At 42.9% G+C, this 25837-nt stretch overlaps 1 protein-coding gene across 3 annotated transcripts in view; it reads left to right on the top strand.

The window, feature by feature from the left end:
* The window catches only part of TUFT1 (tuftelin 1), a 44883-nt gene that overhangs the window by 5132 nt on the left and 13914 nt on the right, over positions 1-25837 (top strand). Inside the window, exons 2-6 of one of the 3 annotated variants that reach the window (XM_027574743.2) lie at positions 17225-17299; positions 17696-17797; positions 22620-22706; positions 23258-23347; positions 25050-25115. In XM_027574743.2, the coding sequence (XP_027430544.1) occupies positions 17225-17299; positions 17696-17797; positions 22620-22706; positions 23258-23347; positions 25050-25115 (420 nt within the window). The remainder of the gene's footprint in view (positions 1-17224; positions 17300-17695; positions 17798-22619; positions 22707-23257; positions 23348-25049; positions 25116-25837) is intronic. The other 2 variants (XM_027574761.2, XM_027574752.2) reach the window with 2 other exon arrangements.

Consider the following 25837-nt stretch of genomic DNA (forward strand, 5'->3'; position numbering starts at 1 on the left):
GAGGGAGAAGCTAACTCCATGCTGAGCTTGGGGCCCAATGTGGGGCTTGATTCCAGAACCCTGAGATCATGACCTGAGCTGAAGTCAGACGCATAATTGACTGAGCCACTCAGGCACCCCTCTTTTTTCTTTATAAATCATTTTTCAATCAAAGGAATATATGTGCCTGATTTTTTATCAAAAGGCTTTTTAAAAGAAACTAGCAAGCAGTTTCCTACCCCAAGCCCTGCCCCATGGGAGAGACCACTTTCAACTCTTAGCACTTTTGTCTGGTATTTACCCCCATGTTTCTAAATAATATGCTTAGAGTGATACTTCTTGATTTATCGGTTTCAGACATCTGTTGACTTCCTGCTGTAGGAATTATAGGAATGTTTATACTCCCACCCCATATGTACTCTCTTTCCCTTCTCCCATCCTCCTAGTATATTTACATCACAATTTTTGGCTAAACTATGATTTCTGTTAATAACATTGTGGTTAAGAGCCCAGTCCTGGGAATCTGACCCTACAGTGGGACTGTAGTCAAGGCTTTGATGTTTCCTTTGCCTAGATATTTCAGTAAATTACTTAATCTTTTCTGTCTTAGTTTCCTCATCTATAAAACAGGGATAATAAATTGCACCCTTCTAAGGTTGTTGTGAGGATTAAATAAAATAATGTATGTGAAAATATTAAGCACAGTGCCTGGAACATGGTAAGTGCTCAATGTTAGCTGTTTATTTTCTGTTTGTTCTACTTATTGGCTTAGATGAGACTGTTTTAGCTTCTTGTGAGACCCTGCCCAAGGGATTGAGGAAGAGTCTGGGAACTCTGGTCTGGTCAAGGTTTGCTCCTTCTCATTATGTTCACATTTATGCTTATCTGTTCCTTCCCCTTGCCTCTGCCATTGGAGGATCTTGAGGATGAGAAGGGGCCTGTAGTAGGCCCAGAGTAACCTTTGCTAGTACCAGCTCAGCCAGGACTGGTCTTAGAGGAGTGATGGTCAGGATTCATATTTTAGTATCCTGCTCTAGGCCGCTTTCCTCTTCCTCCTTTTTCTGACTCATGGCCTAGGCAGCTGATGTCCCATGATGCTCTGGGCTCTTTGGTAAGATGATTCCCTTTATGTAATCTATCAGTGTTACCCTTCCTCAGAATATTTACATTTTTTTTTAAAGATTTTATTTATTTACTCATGAGAGACAGAGAGAGAGAGAGAGAGAGAGAGGCAGAGGGAGAAGCAGGCTCCCCACTGAGCAGGAGCCTGATGCAGGACTCGATCCCAGGACTCTGGGATCATGACCTGAGCCGAAGGTAGATGCTTAACCATCTGAGCCACCCAGGCGCCCAATATTTACATTTTTTAATCTCTAATTTTTTGTCTTTGTAAAATTTTATTTTATTAAAGATTTTATTTATTTATTTGACAGAGAGTGAGAGAGCACAAGCAGGGGGAGCAGCAGACTCCCCACTGAGCAGGGAGCCTGATATGGGGCTCTATCCTAGGACCCGGAGATCATGACCTGAGCTGAAGGCAGACACTTAACTGACTGAGCCACCCAGGCAACCCCTCTAATTTTTTTTTTTGTTTTGATCATTCTTGGCCAGAGAGTTTCTCTCAACAACGCCTGGGTGGATTTGGAAGTTTTTTCATCAACCTACAGCTTGAACCTTTGTCTTTACCCTGGAACAGGTGTTTATTTCCTTTAGGATCTCAGAAGCTGAATTAGTTTAATACCAAGTCTTTCCCGAGCTCCATTTCTTCAAAAAAAATTTTTTTTGGGGGTGGTGCCTGGGGTGGCTCAGTCCGGTTAAGCATCTGCTTTGGGCTCTGTTTATGATCCCCAGGTCCTGGGATCAAGTCCCTTGTCGGGCTCCCTGCTCAGCGGGGAGTCTGCTTCTTCCCCTCTCCCTGCCTCCCCCAACTTGTGCTCTCTCTCTCTCAAATAAATAAATAAAATCTTTAAAAAAATTAAAAAAAATTTTAACTAAAGCTATGATTTATTGAAGGTTTACTATGGGCCTAATTTTTCTGTAACTACTTTAATGAGCTATACTTCATAGACTGCACAGATAACCCATTTGAAACGTACAATTCAGTGGCTTTTAGTGTAGTCACTGAGTTGTATAGTTATCAACACAATCAATTTTAGAACATTTTCTCTAGCCATAAAGAAATCCTGATCCATTAGCAGTCAATCCTCATTTTCTCTTACCACCCCCAGCCCTAGACACCTGCTAGTCTTTCTCTGCGATTTCCTGTTCTAGGCATTTTATGTAAATGTAATCATATAATATGTGATCCTTTGTGACTGGCTTCTTTCAGTTAGCATGATGTTTTTATGGTTGATCCATGTTGTAACATGAATCAGTACTTCATTCCATTTTATTTTATTTTGTTTTTTGAAGATTTTATTTATTTGAGAGAGAACGTGAGAGCACAAGTGGAGGAGGGAGGAGTAGGGGCAGAGGGAGAGGTATAAGCAGTCTCCCTGCTGAGCAGGGAGAAGGACAGACTGACTGGGACTGACCTGGGGCTTGTTCCCAGGACCCCGGGATCATGACCTGAGCCGAAGGCAGACGCTTAACGACTGAGCCACCCAGGCGCCCCTGGACCTATATTTTAATTTCTTTTGGAGAGATAAACCTAGGAGCGGATTGCTGGGTCAGAATATCTTTATTTTGAAAGAGGATTCCTCTGGAGTCATTGGTACTCCAGAGGAATGAATGAATTCCAAAATGCTGACAAGCACTGGCTCTGTGACCCCGGGCGGGGAAGAAACTCCTGGCAGAGGGACCTTTCAAGTTTGGTGACTGCCTGTTCCTTCCACTCAGGACACCTGTTCCCATCTCAGCCCATAAATTCCTCCTCATACCACTCCGTCTCCCCCATCCATTACCAGATTCTTACTTTCTAGAGTACTACAGCTGATGTCTCCAAGCCTGCCAGGAAGCTGGGGAATCCTGAGCTCTGCCAGAGGATCTGGGATAGGAGGCTTAGGCCAATCACCTGGCATTTGGCGCCATATTTTTCTGGGGTGGGGATGGGGTGTTCACCCAGATGGTTTCGGTTCCAGACACATATACTCAGCAGGTGAGACGAGCTTCCCCGCCTGCGGGTAATTATGGTACATGCCTCTTTGGGTCACAATGCAGAGTCTTGTGAAATGCTTTTGTTTCTTAGGGGTGGGGAGGTTTAGTTAGGGGAATAGGTATGTGCCAGGGAGACTGGTGGCCTAGATTTAAGCCTGGCCAGCAGGGGCAGGTAGAGGAGAAGAAAATAGAGGGTATGATGGAGATGGGTAGATGAAGGAAGAAAAAAGGAAATGATTTTCTAGGGTCTGGGGGCACAAAAGTAAAAAATGGACAAAATGACAAGAGAGAGGAGGGAGCACTGCCCTCCATCCCAGGCTGACTGAGCACCTGGCGGGTTTCCTGGAGAGCGACTAGCTCAGCAAAAGGGTGTCTCCTTGAGAGTTGAGCATTCAGGAGCCCACCTCCCTCCTTTTTTTTTTTTTTAATTTTTATTTATTTATTTATTTATTTATTATTTTTTTTTTTTTAAAGATTTTATTTATTTATTTGAGAGAGAGAGAATGAGAGATAGAGGGCACGAGAGGGAAGAGGGTCAGAGGGAGAAGCAGACTCCCTGCTTAGCAGGGAGCCCCGACATGGGACTCGATCCCGGGACTCCAGGATCATGACCTGAGCCGAAGGCAGTTGCTTAACCAACTGAGCCACCCAGGCGCCCCTATTTATTTACTTTTTAAAGATTTTATTTATTTATTTGAGAGAGAGAATGAGAGATAGAGAGCACGAGAGGGAAGAGGGTCAGAGGGAGAACAGACTCCCTGCCAAGCAGAGAGCCCGATGCGGGACTCGATCCTGGAACTCCAGGATCATGACCTGAGCTGAAGGCAGTCGCTTAACCAACTGAGCCATCCAGGCGCCCCCTCCTTTTTTTTTTTTTAAACAAAATTCACATTTTATTTAGGTTGAAATAAACTATACAAGATTGGTGTTCTTCACCAAAAATTACAGCAATATTTTCTATATTATTCCTGAATAAACCACAAAACACTTATTTTTGTAGGTTTTCCAGGTTTTATTTAAAAATCAAGACGAGGCAGTAGATATACTCATGGAAAAAGACAGAGGAAAACAGACAAATCAGTTGTCAACATCCATGGCCTCTGATCCTGTCTTGACCATGAACTGAGGTTTTCACGCCCACCTCCCTGCTTATACACACTCACTGTTAGGCCTCTTCTGCCCTGGCGGTTCCCTGTGCCAGGTCTCCAGGTGATGAGAAAGGCTGCCCCATTTAGGGTGCCACCCTAAATCCTTTTTCTCATTTCACCTCCCAATCACCCTGGTCAGCCCTCTGCACAGTGCTTGTCCAGCCCATGCCTCTGGGCAGGTAGCCAGACAAAAAGCAGACACCTGTTTAGTTGGCTAATCTGTGGGGAGGAGCGGAATAATTCTTTGTGTCATACTTGACAAAGGGCCATCTCCGGCCTAGAGAGCCCAGTAGAAGGCAGAACCAAGGCTGCCCAAAACCTGAGAGTGGAGTGGCAGCCAAGAGAGGGTAAGCCCAAGCACCCTGTCTGGCCCTCTTTGACTTTATTGGGGCTTTCCTTGTGCTGGCCTCTTGGGAGCCAGTGTTTCAAGTGGCTGGCTATTCCCATTTCTCAGGGGATAGGACTGAGGGACAGAGTGATGGAGGAATGGGTTATAGAGTGAAGATGAATTAAGGATGCTGGCTTCCAGCTCAGGGACAATCTCTATTGCCCTTACTTCTTAGAAAGACACTTGACCCTCACCTGCCACCCATGCTCATGGCCCCCATAGCAGCCTGGGTAGTAGGAGCAAGGGAAACAGAATTTCCTATAGATCTGTCCCCTATCACATGAGCCTGGGGTGTGAGAACCTCTGGGGCCTCGCTCTTTATCTCCCTATCGTTTCTCCACAGCGTTTTGATCTCTAACCCCTCAGCTATGTGTTTATCCCCTCCCCGCTCTGAGGAGTGACTCACAGCTGGAGATCTGTTTGAACAGAAGCGAGAGGCTGCCTGTAATTTGGAGGTGGCTGGGCTTCTCCCCAAGAATGTTTATGTGGTTAGAGGCTGCTTACCTTGTGATTAGCTGCTTCTTTTTCCCTAGAGAAGGGTCTGCGTCTTATCTTGCCTTTCAGAGAGTGCCCAGTGGGACTTCCCTGCTAGACATTTTGGGGTATTCCTAAAGCTCCCTGGAACCTTCTCATAGCCCTGAGATCACTCCAGCTCCAGAAAACAGCTAATGGCACCAAGCAGAGTTGGGCCTGGGTTTCCCTCCTTAGCTCTGGGCTGGGGTTGTGGGTTGAGGTTCATGGCCTTGCAGACTGGATTCTCTTGTTCTGGAGGCTGAGGTGGCAGAGAGAACCCTAGATTTGTTCACAGGCTTCATTTAGACAATTTGGCTCACCCACCCTCCTCCCCGTGTCTTCCCAGAGCTCCTTGGGAAAGTAATGCTCTCTCACCTTTGTGAAGTGATTTATGGTTCGCAAAGCACTTTCACACTATCCTACATCTCTGCCTGTCCTGCGTTAAATGTAGGCAGGGTACCTATTATCACTACCATTTTGCAGATAGAAAACAGGCCCTGAGAGATAAAGTGATTTGCTCAAGGATTAATAGGTGTCAGTTTGGCTCAGACCCCACCTCCAACTCCAAGTTTAGCACTTTTTCTTTCCTTCTTTTAATTTAGATATTTTACTAGACCAGTGCTGCACAAACACATTTTTGTTGCTAAAGTTTAAAACACTGTAGAAGCATGGACTGAAAGTCCCTTTACTCCTTTGTCCTTCTCCTGTTTAATGTGTATAAAATCAGTGCTTTTCCCATGTGCTTACATGCTAGAAATGCCCTGTGGGGGCGCCTGGGTGGCTCAGATGGTTAAGCGTCTGCCTTCGGCTCAGGTCATGATCCCAGGGTCCTGGGATCAAGTCCCGCATCGGGCTCCCTGCTCCTTGGGAGCCTGCTTCTCCCTCTGCCTCTGTCTCTCTCTCTCTGTCTCTCATGAATAAATAAATAAATAAATCTTTAAAAAAAAAAAAAAAAAAAAAGAAATGCCCTGTGGTATGGTGGTTGGGAACACTGACTCTAGAGCTACAGGACCTGGGTTTGAATCCCGGCTCTGACCCTTGCTAGTTATATGGCCATGGGCAAGATACTTAATGTCTGTGCCTTGGTTTTCTCATCTATAAAATAAGGATATTGATAATAATATTTACCATATAGTATTATTATGAGGATTAAATGAGTTAATGTATATAAAGCACTTAGAACAGAGCCCAGTAGGGCTCAGCACATAGTAATTGCTATATATAGGATTTGGCAATTACTATAAACACATATATATGTACTTAAATAAATAGAAAGTCATTTTTTTATGAATTAGTGCCTTGCTTTTTTCCTGCTTTATCTTGAGATCATTTTCTGTCAGTTCACAGAAGTTTATTTTTTTTTCTAAAGATTTTATTTATTTATTTGACAGAGCGAGACACAGTGAGAGAGGGAACATGAGCAGGGGAAATGTGAGAGGGAGAAGCAGGCTTCCCGCTGAGCAGGGAGCCCGATGCAGGGCTCGATCCCAGGACCCCGGGATCATGACCTGAGCCAAAGGCAGACGTTTAACGACTGAGCCACCCAGGCATCCCCAGAAGTTTATTTATCAGCAGTGTAGTATTCCATAGTGCAGATGATACCATACTTCATTCACTCACCTGCTAGAGGATAGTTAGGCTGTTCCCAGTTTGTAACTATTGTAAACAGTACTGCCGTCAACAGTTTTAGACATGTATTTTTGGGCAAATGTGTGTGGGTTTTCATAAGGCATATTCCTAAAAGTGGAATTACTGGGTCAAAAGGTTTACAAAATGTGCAAATACTTTTTATTAATATTGCCAGATTCCCAAAATACTTCTATAAACTTACACTCTCTAACAATATATGAGATTACTCTTTCTTCCTGCACCCTCACCAATCCTGGATATTATCAGTATCTTTTTTTTTTTTTTTTAAAGATTATTTATTTATTTATTTATTTGACAGAGAAAGAGACAGAGCAGGAACACAAGCAGGGGAGCGGGAGAGGGAGAAGCAGGCTTCCTGCCGAGCAGGGAGCCCAATGCGGGGCTCGATCCCAGGACCCTGGGATCATGACCTGACCCGAAGGCAGACGCTTAACAACTGAGCCACCAGGTGCCCCAGTATCTTTTTTTTTTTTTTTTTAAGATTTTAGGTATTTATTTTGTAAGAGAGAGAGCATAAGCGAAGGGGAGGGGCAAAGAGAGAGGGAGAAGCAGACTCCCTGCTGAGCAGGGAGCCCGACTCAGGGCTGGATCCCAGGATCCTGGATCATGACCTGAGCTGAAGGCAGATGCTTAACCAACTGAGCCACCCAGGTGCCCCAGTATCTTTAATATTTGCCAATTTGTTGGTCTACAAATGCTATTTTTGCAGGATTTACATGAGGAAAAGTCCATTGCTTTACTGAGGGCAAGAAATAAGGCTTGTGTGTATGGGAAGTTTTAAAGCATAGCAATAAAATGGACAGCTGTGCACTGAACACTCAGCTTAAGAAATAGAACATTACCAATCTTTTTGAAGCCCCTGGGGTCCTTCCTAGTTCATAACCCTCTTCTTCCTCCACAGAAGTGATCACTGACTCGAATTTTGTGTTTATTTCCTTGCTCTTTATTATACTTTTCCTACATGGACAAGTGATATAGTGCTTGAGTTTGCATGTTTTGAACTTTATATTCATGATATTATCCATATTCTCTAGCTTGTTTTTTTAAAAAAATAATTAAAGTAATCTCTACACCCAATGTGGGGCTTAAACTCATGACCCTGAGATCAAGACTCGCATGGTTGTCCGACTGAGCCAGCCAGGTCCCCCTTCTATAGCTTGCTTTTAAACTTACCATTAATTTGGAGAGTCACTCATGTCGATACTAATTCAGTTATTTTCACAGATGAATACTAGCTCATTGTACTCATATGCCAGAGTTTATTCACCCATTTTCTTGTCAGCGGACCATCCGGGCTGTTGCCAGTGTGTAGCCGTTACAAACAATGCTGCTGTGAGCATATATCTGCATGTTTCCTCTTTACACTTCTTTTTTTAATTTAAAGACTTATTTATTTATTTGAGAGAGAGAGAGCGCATGAGTGGGAGGGGCAGAAGGAGAGGGAGAGAGATTCCCAAGCTGACTCCAAGGGCTGAGCTCGGAGCCTGACTTAAGGCTTCATCTCACGACCCTGAGATCACCTGAGCCGAAACCCAGAGTTAGAAGTTTAACCAACTGCGCCACCCAGGTGCCCCTACACTTCTTAAATCTATCAATAGTGAAATTCTTCCCAAGATGATAACTCATTATTGTTTTAATTAACATTTCCCTAATTACTGGTGAGGTTGAGCATCTTTCATATATTCTAAAATTTTACATTAAAATTTTTTCCAGTAATAGATTTTATTTAACCCAATATATGCAAAGGTTATCATTCCAAATGGTCAGGATAAAAAGAAATTATTCAATTTTTTGTACTATGTCTTTGTACAGAACATCTCTATTTGGACTGGCCACATTCCAAGTGGCCGATAGCCACATGTGGCTAATGGCTACCATATTGGACAATATAGTTCTTGATAGTGAATGACTTGACTTAACTGACCCAACTCCCTATATTCAGACCAAACTTCTACTTTATCAATCCATATGTCCCATCTATCTACCAACTGATTTATTTATTTATACATTAAACTTTTAATTTTATTATATAATTATTTTTAATTAAAATATAATTGACACACAACATGACATTAGTTTTAAGTGTATAGCAGAGTAATTCAACAAGTCTATATGTTATGCTGTGCTCACAAGTGTAGCTACCATCTGTCTCCATGCAGAGTATCTTTTCATATGTCTACTTCATATTAACTACTTATATTTCCTCTTAGAGTTACCTTTCTTAGCCTTTGCTCATTATTTTTGTTTCCCCTCTTTTTGTGTTTGGTTTTTCCAGTATTCCATATTCCTTCTCTAAACTGAGAAGTTTGAGTTTCTCATAAGAAAGGGAATTGGGGAAATCCTTGGTCTTATCACCTGGAATTGATGCAGTGTATATTTTTTGAGAACCTACTTAGTTCAGACACTGTGCTAAATAAGCTTCTGATTTTACTGGAGGAGTTGCATAAATACGTAGTTATAAAGGAACGGGATCATCGTTATACTGTAGGATATGTATGTGGTGGGTGTAGGGAGCAGGCTCTGACCCAGGAGTGCTGGGCTAAGACCCTTAGAGAAAGGATGCCTGAGCTGGGAATTCTCCAAAGAGGCAAGGGATGGGAAGGGACCCAGAAAGAGAAAGCAACATGTGCATTGATGGGGAGGTGAAACACATAATTGCATCGGAGGACTCATCCACAGAAAGAGATTGGGATTTGGGTGCCTTCCTACAATTGGACCGGGAAAGTTTGGGATAGAGTATAGGGTACAGGTAGGGTAGTGGGAGGAGTCAAGACATTATGTGGTACAGACAATGATAAGCCTAGTCCTGAGGGGACTTTAGTGCCATGAGGAATTTTAATTTTTTAATAAGATTTTATTTAACAATGACATACATACAGAAAAGTGCATGTATCATAAATGTACAGTCAAGTAATTTCACAAACTGGAAATACTTCTCTACCCAGCATCTAGAGCAAGAAACAAATCAATAGCCCCACAAGAAGCCCCTGCTTCTAGTCATTATCCCCTAGTTAGTATCTACCCCCGTCCTCCAGGGGTAAACACTGTCGTGACTTCTAAAGTATGTATTAGTTTTGCTTGTTCTTATACTTTTTCTATAAGTGGAATCATATCGTATACTTTTGTGTCAGAATTCTTTTGCTTAACACTTCTGTGAAGTTTACCCATGTTGCATGTATCATTCTTTTTCATGGCTGTACACTGTTCCATTGTATGACTATATCACAATTTTAATTGATCCATTCTACTCTTTTTTTTTTTTAAATGTGGTTTTAGGGGGTGCCTGGGTGGTGCAGTTGGTTAAGTGTCTGACTCTTGGTTTCAGCTCAGGTCATGAGATCAAGCCCTGTGCCCGACTCTGTGCTCAGCACAGAGTCTGCTTAAGATTGTCTTTCCCTCTCCCTCTGCCTGTCCCCCTAACGTGCGCTTGCTCGCTCACTCTCTCTCTAAAATAAATACATCTTTTAAAAAAATGTGACTTGGGACCCCTGGGTGGCTCAGTTGGTGAAGTATCTACCTTTGGCTCAGGTCATGATCCCAGGGCCCTGGGATCGAGTTCTGCATGGGGCTCCCAGCTCAGCAGGGATCCTGCTTCTCCCTCTACCTGCTGCTCCCCCTGCTTGTGCGCTGTCTCTGACAAAGAAATAAATAAATAAAATCTTTTTTAAAAGAATGGGGTCTTAGGGGCGCCTGGGTGGCTCAGTTGTTAAGCGTCTGCCTTCAGCTCGGGTCATGATCCCAGGGTGCTGGGATTGAGTCCCCCATCAGGCTCCTGCCTGCCATTCCCCCTGCTTGTGCTCACTCTCTGACAAATAAGTAAATTTAATAGACATCTTTTTCCAACAAGACTCCTTTACTTTAGCGATAAGCATATGCTATGGCAAATATTTTGAAGAGGAACATTACATCAAATTTTGAGGAGCAGTACATCAAATTTTGAGGAACTGGAACTTTTGTTTATGTGTTTTAGTCGCTATATTTTCACTTAAGCATCATACTGTCCATCTTACCAACTTACACTAAGGCTGAGGGAGAATAAATCAATACACACAGCAAATGAAAGCCAGAATCAGTGTTTGAGCACAGGTCCAACTGTTCCAAATGTGATTCTTTTTCTGCAAAGAAGAGAGAAAGTCATTTGGGCTTGAGGGGTAACAGACCAGGCAATAAATTTGGTGGTAATCTAGGTACTGTTGTGTATCAATCTCATTCTGTCAAAAGAAAATATATTTTCCGAAATAAAAAAATAAATATATAAGAAGTAAAAAAGAGGGGCGCCTGGGTGGCTCAGTTGTTAAGCGTCTGCCTTCGGCTCATGTCATGATCCTGGGATCCTGGGATCGAGCCCCACATCGGGCTCCCTGCTTGGCGGGAAGCCTGCTTCTCCCTCTCCCACTCCCCCTGCTTGTGTTCCCTCTCTTGCTGTGTCTCTCTCTGTCAAATAAATAAATAAAATCTTAAAAAAAAAAGAATTTGACAGTAATCTTTAAAAGTGAGGGCAAGGGAGGGGGCTTAGTTTGAATACCTAAGTTTATTTAGTTTAATCTATTTAGTGGCATACTAGTGGCCATTAAGAGCCAGTTTTGAAGAATGCTGAGTATGATGGAAATTAACGATGTAATATTAAAGGGAAAAAGCAAGTATGTAACTTTGTACAGTAGTATGTTTTTAAAAAATAGGCGTAGAAAGATTATAAGGAATACACTAACATTTTAATAGTGGCTATTTTGGGGTAGTAGGATTATAAGTACTTATTTTCTTCATTATATTCTTCAATTTTTGTCCCTGAAAGTATTAATTAAAATTTTTTTTAAGATTTTATTTATTTGACAGAGAGAGAGACAGCGATAGAGGGAATACAAGCAGGGGGAGTGGGAGAGGGAGAAGCAGGCTTCCTGCAGAGCAGGGAGCCCGACGCAGGGCTCGATCCCAGGACCCCAGGATCATGACCTGAACCGAAGATAGACGCTTAACGACTGAGCCACCCAGGCGCCCCAGTATTAATTAAATTTTTGTTAGATAATTGTAGATTCACATGCAGTTATAAGAAATAATAGAGATCCCCTGTGCCCTTTACTTAGTTTTCCTAAGTGGTAATATCTTGCAAAACAATAGCGTGCTATCACAACCAGAATAGACTTCATACAGTCAAGATACAGGATATGTCCATCACCACAGAGATACTTCACGTTGGAGCCCACATATACTTCCTTTTCACCCCCATTTTCTCTTTACCTCCTGGCAACCACTAATCGGTTCTTCACTTCTGTGATTTTTTAATTTCAATAACGTCAAATAAATGGCATCATACCATATGTAACCTTTTGTGATTGGCTTCTTTCCCTTAGCATAATTCTCTGGGAATTGTACAAATCAATATATATATATTTTTTTACGAATCAATAATTTGTTCCCTTTTATTGCTGAGTAGTAAGTAGTCCATGCTATAGATATACCACAGTTTGTTGTCTATATTGAAGGGTATCTGGGTTGTTTCTAGTTTTGTGGTATTACAAATAAAGCTGCTATAAACATTAGTGTACATGTTTTTGTGTTAACATAAGTCTTCATTTCTCTTGGATAAATGTCCAGGAGTATGGTTGCTAGGTCATATGGTATTTGTATGATGAGTTCTTAAAGAAACTGCCAACCTTTTTTTTCTCCCCCAAAGTGGCTGTGTCACTTTACATTCCCGCCAGCGATGTGGGAGTGATCCAGTTTCTGGATCCAGTGATTGCCAGTATTTGCTGGTGTCGCTGTTTTTTGTTTTGGCCATTCTGATAGGTGTATAATGGTATCTCACTGTGGTTTTGATTTGTATCTCCTCAATGACAGTGAACATCTTTTTTTTTAAAGATTTATTTATTTATTGGAGAGAGAGAGTGCAGAGCGAGTGAGTGAGTGAGCGAGAGAAAGCATGAGTGGGGGTAGGGGAGGCAGAGGGAGAGGGAGAAGCAGTCTCCCTGCTGAGCAAGGAGCCCAATGTGGGGTTCGAGCCCAGGACCTGGAGATCATGACCTGAGCCGAAGGCAGATGCCTAATGACTGAGCCACCCAGGTGCCCCTCGTTTGTTGGTTTTGAGTGTTACCTGTTTGTATAGACTTTTAATGATTGCTCATGGTATTACACTTGTATAAGTGTAACTTATCACAGTCTACCAGTTGCCATTTTACCAGTTTGAGTGAAGTATAGAAACCGTACCTATCTTTACCATCCCCCATTCATAATAAAATTAATTTAAATATTACCTCTATGTACTTTTATTTTTTATTTATTTTTTTAAAGATTGTATTTATTTAGAGAGAGAGAGAGAGTGGGAGAAGGGAAAGAGGGAGAGGGAGACAGAGAATCTCAAGCAGATTCTCCACTGAGCATGGAGCTTAAGTGGGGCATGATCTCACTACCCTGAGATTGTGACCTGAGCTGAGATCAAGAGTTGGAAGCTCAGGAGCACCTGGGTGGTTCAGTGGGTTAAGCGTCTGCCTTCTGCTCAGGTCATGATCCCAGGGTCCTCGGATCGAGCCCCGCATCGGGCTCCCTGCTCAGCGGGAAGCCTGCTTCTCCCTCTCCCACTCCCCCTGCTTGTGTTTCTGCCCTCGCTGTGTCTCTGTCAAATAAATAAATAAAATCTTAAAAAAAAAAAAAAGAGTTGGAAGTTCAGCCGACTGAGTCACTGAGGTGGCCCCTCCTCTGTGTACCTTTAGAACCAAATCAGACAGTGTCATAATTTTATCTTCACCCATCAAACGTATTTTAGAAAGCCCAAGAAGAGAGGGAAAACCTATTGTATTTAATGATGTTTTTGCTATTCATGTTGTTTCTGTCTTTCTCATGTTCCAAAGTTTCTTTTGTATTGTTTCCTTTCTGTTTGAAGACCTTTTACAGACATTTTTTTTTTAAAGAGATAAAGGGAGAGAGAGCTCTCGAGGAGGGGAAGGGCAAAGGGGGAGGGAGAGAATCCCAAGCAGACTCTGTGCTGAGTGCAGAGCCCGTCATGGGATGCCGAGCCCACACAGGGCTGCATCCCAGGACCTCGAGATCATGCCCTGAGCCGAAATCAAGAGCCAGCTGCCTAACTGACTGAGCCACCCAGGTGCCCCACTTTTTAAAAAAGATTTTATTATTTATTCCAGAGAGAGTGTGCAAGAGTGGGGGGAGGAACAGAAGGAGAGGGACAAGCAGACTTCACGCTGAGCACAGAGCCCAATGTGGGACTTGATCTCACGACCCTGAGATCATGACCTGAGGCAAGATAAATAGTCAGACACTTAACTATCTGAGCCACCCAGATTCCCCTACAGCCATTCTTTTAGTGTAGCTATATTGGTAACAAATTCTCTTAGTTTTCCTTTACCTGAGAACATATTGATTTCCCCCTCATTCCTGAAGAAGATTTTTTGGTCATAGGATTGTTGATTAAGAGGTGTTTTTCAGTACTTGAAAATAGTGTGCCATTTTCTCCTGGTTTCTGATGAAAAATCTCCTTTTTATTCAGAGTGTTTTCCCCTTATAAGTAAGGTGTCATTTTTTTCTCTGACTTGAAAAGATTTTTTTCTTTGTCTTTAGTTATCAGAAGTTTAATTATGATGTGTCTTGGCATGATTTGGGGGCTCATCCTGTTTGGATTTGCTCCGCTCATTGAATCTGTGGGTTTATGTCTTTTGCAAAATTTGGAAAGTTTTCAGCCATTATTTCTTTGAGTACTTTTGCAAGTTGCCTACTTTCTCCTGTCCACCTGGAATTCTGATAACATGAATGGGTGAGATGACTTCTCAAAGGCTTCCATCCAGCCTACTTGTCTGTGCTTTTTCAGTTAGAATGCCTGGGTTCATACAATAAGCCAGACTTGATGATCTTCAATAGCTAATAATAACCCCTTTATTTTGGCTGAGGGATGCCCCAGCTTTCCCCAGCTGCCTCCAGGTATGGAGAGATATTTTAACCTAAGTGCCTGTCTGTGTCCTGGGGTAAAAAGAGTTGGCAGCCACTCTGGCTATTTTGAAATCATTTCCTCTTCTTTCTTGTGTAATGTTCTCTTGACCTAGATGTCATGGAGCACTCATATACATTCAGAAAATACTTACCCGTGTAAAGGACTGTGGCAGACAGCAGCCCACAAGGAGTTAACAGAAGGGGCAATTCCTCATGGAACATAAATAACTGAGGGGCAGGTGCCATGGGAGGCCCTGTGATGCTGAGGGAGCTGGGGGGATGGTCCCACTGGATGTAGGGAAGAGTCATGCAAGATGTGGATTTCAGTGTGAATTCTGGAGGGCCTGGTAGATGCCCCATGTGAAAATGGGAAGAAAGGACATTTCAGACAAATGGTGAAAGCCAAGTCACTGAGGTGGGATGTATTGGGCCAGGGGCTTTGAGAAGCAGTAACAGAAGAAGTGAGTTGACCCAGGCTCTGGAGGGCCTGAAATGCCCCCACTAAGGACCTAACTTATATTTGGTAGGAATTAAGTATTTTTGTAAAAGCAGCTACATTACTAGGATTGGGAAGGTTGAAGGGCCATGTGGGAGTGTCTTCCATCTGTCCCAAATTTGGGTTCATTTCAAGAAGTAGGAGGAGGCTAATATTTGAGTACCTCTCTCTTATGTGGCAGAGAACAACCTCCATACACTTTTCAGTTAATTTTCAACAAAAAAACCCTAGTAGTGTTAGAGGGTAGTGTTGCCATTTTATAAGGAGAACACTGAGAGTTAAGTATCTGACCACAGAGACTGATTTCTTCTCTCCCAAGTTCTCTTTCTTGAATAGGAAAGACTATTCCCTGCCCAGAGAAGCTTCTCCCAGCTCCCTCAGTCGGGCACATTCTTTCTTCCTCCTTTCCTTCCCCCAGACATTTGGAATGTTAGGAGGGTTCCTTAAAACCTGTTAAGGGTAAGATGGCATTTATACTCCTGGACCTAGAGATCACTTTTATCCTTGGGTAGCTCAGCCCGCATCTTCCCATCATTGCCTGGGGGAAGCATATACTCCCTTTTCATGCTCTCATTGTATCAAAGCTGGAAGGAACCTTAGAGACACTTAGTCCAACTCCTTATTTTTCTGGTGCAAGCTAGAGGCCCAGTGTGGCTAAATCTCTCATCCAACTCTACACATAACACAGGTTATGGCAGGGTTTGGTCCTCTCTGCCTTGCTGACCCTCTCTCAGTGTTGTTATCTCCCCAGATCTTCAGTACCTACTTTTTCCATTTACCATATGATTTCCCTCTTACTGTGTTCTATTTGCCCCTCATTTTGTTTTTTATTTTTTATTTTTTTAGAAAAGATTTTATATATTTGTTTGACAGAGAGAGCATAAGTAAGCAGAGCGGCAGACAGAGGGAGAGGGAGAAGCAGGCTCACCCAGCAGGGAGCCAGATGTGGGACTCGATCCCAGGACCCTGGGATCATGACCTGAGCCAAAGGCAGATGCTTAACAACTGAGCCACCCAGGGCCCCCCCCCCCCAGTTTGTTTTTTAAACCTCCTTTGAGTTAGGAAAGAAAAACTGCTTCTTCCTTTGAAATTAGACTCATCTGTAGATAGATACCTATTGTCTTGCCTTCTTTCATTTGGATAATTTCTGTATGCTTTATAAAAATAGGGGCTTGGGGGCACCTGGGTGGCGCAGTCAGTTAAGCTTCCGACTCTTGGTTTTGGCTCAGGTTATGATCAGGTGATCAGGTGGTGAGACTGAGCCCAGCACTGGGCTCCACGCTTAGTGCTGAGTTTGCTTAAGTTCCTGTGTCTCTCTCCCCCTCAACTCTCTCTCCCAAATAAATAAGTAAATCTTTTTTTTTTAAAGATTTATTTATTTGACAGAGAGAGACAGCAAGAGAGGGAACACAAGCAGGGGGAGTGGGAGAGGGAGAAGCAGGCCTCCCGCTGAGCAGGGAGCCTGATGCGGGGCTTGATCCCAGGACCCTGTGATCATGACCTTAGCTGAAGGCAGACACTTAACCGACTGAGCCACCCAGGCGCCCCTAAATAAGTAAATTAAAAAAAAAAGGGGGTGGTTTGGATTCAACTACTGCCCTATAGTTTGGTTCAAGAAGGAGGATATCCTAGTCTTGGAAAGTGCATTGGTAGCTTCCTGGTTGGCTGTCAGGTGCAGGAACCCTGGATTGGGGATGCCTTCTTCAAGGCTGGGGAAACGGGAATGCGTGCAATGTGCTGTAGTCCGAGGATCAGGGTAGCTAGCCCCTCTGGAGCTTCATGGAGCAGCGTGCTGTGTAGTCTCTGGTGTGGTATACAGAGCACTGTCAGAGGCCCCAGAGACATCCTGCCACCCAGGAGTGACTGATCTTAGGCAGGCTAACGTCACCTCTCCAGACCTCAGCTTTGCTGTCTGTTAAGTGGTGATAATAAGACCCACTCCACAGGGCTGGCAAAGTATCCCTGTGCCAGTCGTGGACCGTAAAGGTAAGGGGTTATTGTTGCTGTCATTGTCATTATTAGGGCAGCGTGGACATTCTCAGGCTGGCTCTACAGAGTGAACTGACAGGAGATGAACTTGAACACTTAGCCCAGAAGGTATCGAGGTTTCTGGTGGGGTGAGACCTCTCCCTCAGCCAGTTATCCTTCCTTGCTGCTGACTTCCCATGCCAGTGCTGCATGGAACCATCTGTGCTGCCGCTCAGGATCACCTCCTTTCAGACACACCACCTGACCTCCTTGCTGTGCACTGCTTTGGGGGATGGGGAGACCCCACTAAAGTAAAACTAACTGCAATTTCTGCTAATTTCCCCCGTCCGGTGTTGCTGCTGTGTGGCTTCTGGTAGAGGTTCTGAAATGAATTTTTGGCGGGGACAATCAGACTAACCCTTTACATCTTCTGAGGAGCAGGTATTCTGCATTGGTCAAGGGGCAGAAGTTCTGGGCTTGTCATGATTTCTGAGCCATTTCTCTCTCTCTTTCTCTGTCTGGCAGGCGGGCAGGAAGACCTATGCCATGGTGTCTGGCCGCTCAACCAGTCATTCCCTGGCCTCAGAACTGGTGGAGTCCAATGATGGCCATGAGGAGATCATTAAGGTAAGCTTTGTTCACCTCCACTCTTTCTCTCTCCCCTCTTTCTCCTGACAGGCATGTGAGAGGGAGCATTGGACTTTGCCACAGGGTTTGACTGTGGTTTGACTAGGAGGAACCAGACCTGTAATGCTAGTTCCTGGGTATTTTCCTGGAAAGATCTTAATTAACACTAGGAGACCATAGTCCGTGTGTAGTGACTTTGGTGCAACTCAGCCGTAGGCACGAGGATGGATGAGATGACCTTTCTAGGTGCCTATCTCACTATCCATATTTAGCTGCTGGAGGTTGTGGAGGCAGGTGGGAGGTGTGGTTAGGGAACTTACTATTTTTTTTTTAATAGAACGATTTTTGTTACTTCTTTTTGTAACAGCTCTTTGAGACATAATTCACATACCATACAATCGATTCAGTTAAAGTATACAATTCAGGTTTTGAGTATGTTCACAGATTGTGGCAATCATCACCACTATTAATTCCAGAACACTTTCAGTCACTCTTTTCCTGCTCCTGGCAATCACCAGTCTATTCTCTGTCTCTGTGGGTTTGCCTTCTCTAGACATCTCACGTAAATGGAATCCTAGAACATGTGGCCTTTGTGTCTGGCTTCTTTCACTTAGCATAATAGTTTCAAGATCCAGCCATGTTGTAACATATGTCAGTACTTAATCCTTTTAATGGTTAAATAACATTCCCTTGAATGGATATATCACATTTTGTTACCCACTCATCAGTTGATGAACATTTGGGTTGTTTCCACTGTCTGGCTATTATGAATGATGCTACTATGAATATTCAAGTGAAGGTTTTTGTGTGAACGTATGTTTTCAGTTTTCTTGGTATCTACCTAGGAGTGGAATTGCTAGGTCATTTGGTAACTCTGTATTTAATCTTTTGAGGAACTACCAGAGTTTTTCTCAAAACATTTGTTCTATTTTATATTCTCACCAGCAATGTAGGAGGGTTCCAGTTTCTTTATATCCTTACCAACACTTGTTATTATCTGCTTTTTGATTATAGCCATCCTATTGCATGTGAAGCCATATCTTGTGGTTTTCATTTGCATTTCCCTGATGACATGCTTTCATATGCTTGTTGCCTATTTGTGTATCTTCTTTGGAGAAATATTTATTCAAATCCTTTGCCCATTTAAAAATTCAATAGTATTTAAAGAGTTTATGTGTAGGTACAAGTAATGAATGTGGCCACACTTTCTCCATGGTGTTACCCTCGCTATATTTGAATTTTTAAATAGCAGTGAATAGTCCAAAAGACTTTTAATGATAATTAATTAAATTTGCGAAAAAGAGTTTGGACATGGTTATTATAAATAATCATTTTTGTTAAGTCAATTGTGTTTTAATTTTTTTTTTTTTTTAAAGATTTTATTTATTTTTTGACAGAGAGAGATACAGTGAGAGAGGGAGCACAAGCAGGGGGAGTGGGAGAGGGAGAAGCAGGCTTCCTGCAGAGCAGAGAGCCCAATGTGGGGCTCGATCCCAGGACCCTGGGACCATGACCTGAGCCGAAGGCAGACGCTTAATGACTGAGCCACCCAGGCGCCCCAATTGTGTTTTAATTTTTGAGATGTAAGTGTTCCTTATATATTCTGGATACTGACTAGGCCCTTACAATATATGACTTGGAAATATTTTTTGTAACTTTAAAAAAAAATGTTATTGTTATGTTAATCACCATACATTACATCATTAGTTTTTGATGTAGTGTTCCATGATTCATTGTTTGTGCATAACACCCAGTGCTCCATGCAGAACGTGCCCTCCTTAATACGCATCACCGGGCTAACCCATCCTCCCACCCTGACTTGGAAATATTTAAAAAAAAATTTTTCCCACTCTGTGTTTTGTTTTGTTTTTCACTTTCTTAATGATGTCCTTTGAAACAAAAGTTTTCAATTTGATGAAATCCAATTTATATATATTTTTTCTTTTATTGTGTTTTTGGTGTCCTATCTAAGAAGGTTTTGCCTAACCCAAGGTCACAAAGATTTATTCCTGTGTTTTCTTCAAAGAATTATGTCTTTAGCTCTTATGAATAGGTCTATGATCCATTTTGGGTTAATTTTTGTGTATGGTATAAGGAAGAGGTCCAGTATCATTCTTTTCCATGTGGATATCCATTTATTTATTCAGGTTTTTAGCATGTTTACGGATTGTGCAATCATCACCACTGTTAATTCCAGAACATTTTCAGTCACTCTTTCCTGCTCCTGGCAATCACCAATCTATTCTCTGTCTCTGTGGATTTGCTTCTTCTAGACATCTCACGTAAATGGAATCCTAGAACATGTGGCCTTTATGTCTGGTTTCTTTCACTTAAACCAGCATCATTTGTTGGAAAGACTGTTCTGTCCCCATTGAATTGTCTTGGCGTCCTGTCAAAAATCAGTTGAGTGTATTTTTATTGTATTCTTATTGTTTCTGGACTCTCAGTTGTATTCCACTGATTTATGGGTCTTCTCCTTATGCCAGTTCCACACTGCCTTGATTACTGTAGCTTTGTTAATATTTATTAATATTTGTAATTTTGTTATTTTTCAGGATTGTTTTAGCTATTCAGAGCCCTTTGTATTTCCATATGAATATGAATTTTAGGATCAGTTTGTCAGTTTCTGCAAAGAAGCCAGCTTGGATTTCGATAGGAATTATATTGAAACTGAAGATCAATTTGGGGAGTATTACCATCTTAACAATACTAAGTTTTCCAATCCACGAAAATGGGATGTTTGTTCACTTTTTTTTAGGCCTTCTTTTATTTATTTTTTTTAAAGATTTTATTTATTTATTTATTTGAGAGAGAGAGAGAAACAGCATGAGAGGGGAGACGGTCAGAGGGAAAAGCAGGCTCCCCGCTGAGCCGGGAGCCCAATGTGGGACTCGATCCCAGGACTCCAGGATCATGACCTGAGCCGAAGGCAGTTGCTTAACCAACTGAGCCACCCAGGTGCCCCAGGCCTTCTTATATTTTTTGAACAATATTCTATAATTTTCAAAATATAAGTCTTGAACTTTGTTAAATTTATTTCTAAGTATGTTTTCTTTTTAAAATTTTTATTTAAATTCAGTTTAGTTAACATACAGTGTATTATTAGTTTCAGGGGTAGGACTTAGTGATTCTTCAGTTGCATATTATAACACCCAGTGCTCATTACATCAAGTGCCCTCTTTAATGCCCATCACCCAGTTACCCTATCCCCCCCTCCAGCAGCCCTCAGTTTGTTTCCTAGAGTTAAGAGTCTCTTTGGTTTGTTTCCCTGTTTTTATCTTATTTTTCCTTCTCTTCCTCTATGTTCATCTGTTTTGTTTCTTAAATTCCACATATGAGTGAAATCATATGGTATTGGTCTTTCTCTGACTTATTTCACTTAGCATAATATACGCTAGCTCCATCCACATAGTATTTTTTCTTTTTGTTGCTATTGTAAATAGAATTGTTTTTAAATTCCATTTTGGATTTTTCCTTGCTAGTGTATAGAAATACAGTTATTTTTTGTATATTGATCTTTTTTTTTAAAGATTTTATTTATTTATTTGACAGAGAGAGAGAGACACAGCGAGGGAGGGAACACAAGCAGGGGGAGTGGGGGAGGGAGAAGCAGGCTTCCGGCTGAGCAGGGAGCCCAATGTGGGGCTCGATCCCAGGACCCTGGGATCATGACCTGAGCCAAAGGCAGACCTTAACTACTGAGCCACCCAGGTGCCCCTTTTGTATATTGATCTTAAATCCTACAACTTGCTACAGCCTCTAATAGTTTTGTAGTGGATTCCTTAGGGTATTCTATATAAATGATCACTTCATCTGTAAATGGAGGTAGTTTTTCCTCTTTCTTTTCTTTTTTTTTTTTTTTAAAGATTTTATTTATTTATTTGAGAGAGAGAGAATGAGAGATAGAGAGCACCAGAGGGAAGAGGGTCAGAGGGAGAAGCAGACTCCCTGCTGAGCAGGGAGCCCGATGTGGGACTCGATCCCGGGACTCCAGGATCATGACCTGAGCCGAAGGCAGTCGCTTAACCAACTGAGCCACCCAGGCGCCCTCCTTTCTTTTCAATCTGAATGCCTTTAATTAATTTCTTTTTCTTATTTAAAGTAATTGCAGGGCCCTTAAAGAAAGCAAAACTACCCCATAATTCTTTCGATGTAATCATTGTTGTTACTGCTTTATTGTGTATCCTCTCAGACATTTTCCTATATATGTGTATTTTTTCAAAAGTTAGATTGTATTATATATATTCTGTTCTACAATTTGCTTGCCCCCCCCACACTTTAATGCTTTAATGTTGGTTTATAACATCTTCTGTGTCCATAAATGTAAATGTCTGGTATTCTAATGGCTGCATAGTATGCTGTTATAGACATACCACAATATAAGTAATCCCCCATTGTGGGACATTATGCCTATTTCCATTTTTGCATTCGTAAACAATATTTTGCTGAACATATGTTACTAAATTGTGTATGTGTTCTATAACACATGTAATAAATATTTTCTTAATTGTAAAGGATTGAAGCATGTATAGAGAAAAATGTGTAAATCTCTTTTTACAACTTCATTTGCATAAATTTACATATATATGTGAGTGTTTATGCCAGTTTGGCTAAATTTACTTCCTTAGGATAAATTTCCAGAAGTAGATTTGATAGGTCAAGGAGTAAGTATAGTTCTAAGCCTTCTGATTTGAATCGTCGAATTGGCACACAGAAAGGCAGTAACAGTTGACCTTCCCAGCAGCAGTATATGAGCCTGCCTGTGTGGCATTAACTGACCAGGAGGTTCCTTACCTGAATAGTATCGTTTTCCTTGTTGCAGGTATACTTGAAGGGGAGGTCTGGAGATAAGATGATCCATGAGAAGAATATCAAGCAGCTGAAGAGTGAGGTGCAGTACATCCAAGAGGTAGGCATCCCTCCCTCTCAGGCAACTTCCCATTTTTTTGGCTCCCTTCTTTTGTGGGGTCTGGTTCTCTCCCATCTGCTCCCTTCATACCCAAAGTGCCACCAGGCCCCTTGAGTCAAGTATCATTTCCGACCCTTCCAATAATCAGCTAATCCATTCATCAACACATATTTATTGATTACCATGTGTCCAGCACTGTACCCCGGCCATCACCTCTAAAACTGCCGGTCTCTTTTCCCCAGCTTTTCCTGACACTCCCCCTGGCTCCTGTTGGCTCCTTGGCACTCGTCATCATGTAATAACATATTACATGTTTCACATGTTTGCCTTTTGTGTTGTGTGTTTCTGCAATAAGAATGTTAGCTCCGGCAGGGCAGGGTTTCCTGTTTGTGTAGGAGGGACTTGCCTGGGGTCCCTCCTTCCCCCAGCTAGTGCTAAGGACAGTACCTGGCTCCTAGGAGTATGGGTCGGGGATAGGCACAAAGCTGGGTGAGGTGGTAGGCTCTCTTGCCTTTTTCCCAAAGCTAAGGCTTCTTGCCCTCCCCTCCCAGGCCCGGAACTGCCTGCAGAAGCTCCGGGAGGACATAAGTAGCAAGCTTGACAGAGATCCAGGAGATTGTCTCCATGGACAGGAGATACAGGTAATAGGAAATGGTCAATGGAAGAGGTTGTGCCGGGTAGTCCCGTTTACATCACGCAGTGGGTGATTCGGCACTGGGATTCTCCGGGAACGGCGTGAATACAGGCAATGTTGGCTTCTCAGAGCGCTCACGACTTTAGCAGTGCTCTCCAGCAGGCGGGCACTTGCATTTACACATATCAGCCTATGTAGAAGTATACCTGTTCCGAAAACACTGTGTAAAAATGGAATTCATGTAAATAAAACTACCATGAAGTTATTGGTAAAACCTCTTCTCTGTGAGGATTCTGCAATCAGTCTTTTTGCAACACAGTGTCTGCTTTAGCAGACAATTACCTATAAATGCAAACTTCTCATAAGTCGATCATACTAAATTGGGGTGACACTGTGGTGTGAATTGGAGGTCTTGGTCCTTGTCTGTTATTTGTGTATGTAGCGGTCTCTGCCCTGGCACGAGAAGCTCCTCGAGGTTAGGGTTCACCCCCACCCCTGTCTGTGTATCCCCACACTCAGCACAGGGTCAGGGATGCAGAAGGTCATCAGTAAATGTCATATTGAACCTAGAGGCAAGGTCTTCTTGAGATGGATGGATAACCCTGGGATCTTGCTTTTCAGCTTTTCTAAAATTGGAGGCTAGGGGCGCGTGGGTGGCTCAGTCATTAGGCGTCTGCCTTCGGCTCAGGTCATGATCCCAGGGTCCTGGGATCGAGCCCCACGTTGGGCTCCCTGCTCCGCGGGAAGCCTGCTTCTCCCTCTCCCACTCCCTCTGCTTGTGTTCCCTCTCTCGCTGTGTCTCTCTCTGTTGAAATAAATAAAATCTAAAAAAAAAAAAAAAATTGGAGGGTAGAACTGACCTCAGGAGAACATACCTGTCTCTTCCATTTCACCCTCCTTTAGAGGCTGAGTTATAGCTCCTTTATTTGCATTTGGTTCGGAGAGGGGGTAGTCTTCCTCCAGTAGCCCCTGCCCTCATTCTCCTGAGGGAAACCATGACCTGGCAGCTAGAGGCGGCAGGGCTCCTCTCTGGCATGAGCATGCCCGAAGCTTGTGTGGCCATTCCCCCTAACTCGCTTTGCTGTGACTGAAGGTAGGACTTTCACTGCCCGAGCTCACATCTGGCTGCTGGGAGGTGCTTTGTTGGGTGACTGAAGAGCCTGATGTGCTCAGAGACTGGCCCAAAAGTCCAGGGCCCTTGCTTGCACAGACCAGCAGTCATATGATGAATAATCAGGCTTTGGGTTGGAAAGGATTGCAGCAAAGGCCACTTCACCTTTCGCTTTCGGCTTCGTCAGACCTCGTCAGGATCCCCGAGGGGCAATGGGAGCTCTCTGTTGGTGGCAGGCAGCTGCTTGTATCCCCTGGGCTTCCAGGAGTCAGCCTGCATGTTTTCCTGTCTGCTGCCCTGCATCCTCCCTGCAAGGCTACAGTATTCCTTTCAAGGCCACACACGTTTCTCCACTCCCTCTCCTCTCCATTTTGCACAGAGCACTCGGTCTTTTTTCCCTACCTACCTGCCTACCTGCCTTCCTACTTTCCTTCCTTCCTTTTCTTCTTCCTCTTCCTCCTTCACTTCCCCTTCCTCTTCTTTCTCCATCTTCTCCACCTCTTTCTTTTATTCTAAGATTTGAGATCTTAGGAGATTAATGTTTCAAAGTTGGTTTTTTGGGCTGTTTTAACTACCAGTTTTATTTTTCTTTGAACAGGTGGTGTTAGAAAAGCCCAATGGATTAAATCCAAGCTCCACAAGCCCATATAGCAGCCCACCTGAGGTAGGTAACGGGGAAAACAGTGGTAACTACTTCATAGCCAGGAGGCAGGATATTCTCCTCCCCTAGCGCCTTGTTATTACTCTTTCTCTCTCACTAAATATAAGAGTAACATTTGCTGTAAAAATTCAAACAGCAGAGAAACATACAAACCGGAGATTCTCCTTCCCCAGTTCCACTCCTTTAAAGGATCCACTGTGAACAGATTGAAGTGGGTGGATCCTTTTAGAGCTGTGCTCTTGGCCTTCACTGCTGATTGGAATGGCCCTGGGAGCCTTAAGGAGACGAGCCTGGTGCCAGCCCCAGAGATTGTAATTTAATTGGTCTGAGATGTGGACTGGGCATCGGGACTTTAAAAAGCTCTTCAGGGGGAGCCTGGCTGGCTCAGTGGGTAGAGCATGCAACTTTTGTTTTGTTTTAATTAATTAAATAATTTATTGAGCGGGCAGTGGAGAGAGGGAGAGGGAGAGAGAATCTTAAGCAGGCTCCATACTCAGCTTGGAGCCCAACTTGGGGCTCGATCTCACGACCCTGAGATCATGACTTGAGCCGAAATCAAGAATTGGACGCTTAACTGATGGAGCCACCCAGGCACTCTGAGCATGCAACTTTTGATCTTGGGGTTGTGAGTTTGAGTCCCACGTTGGGTGTGGAGATTACTTAAAAATAAAATCTTAGAAAAAAGAAAAAATATCTCTTCAGGTCATTCTACTGTCTAGCCAAAG

Source organism: Zalophus californianus, chromosome 4 (genome assembly GCF_009762305.2).
Source record: "Zalophus californianus isolate mZalCal1 chromosome 4, mZalCal1.pri.v2, whole genome shotgun sequence".
Lineage (NCBI taxonomy): Eukaryota > Metazoa > Chordata > Mammalia > Carnivora > Otariidae > Zalophus > Zalophus californianus.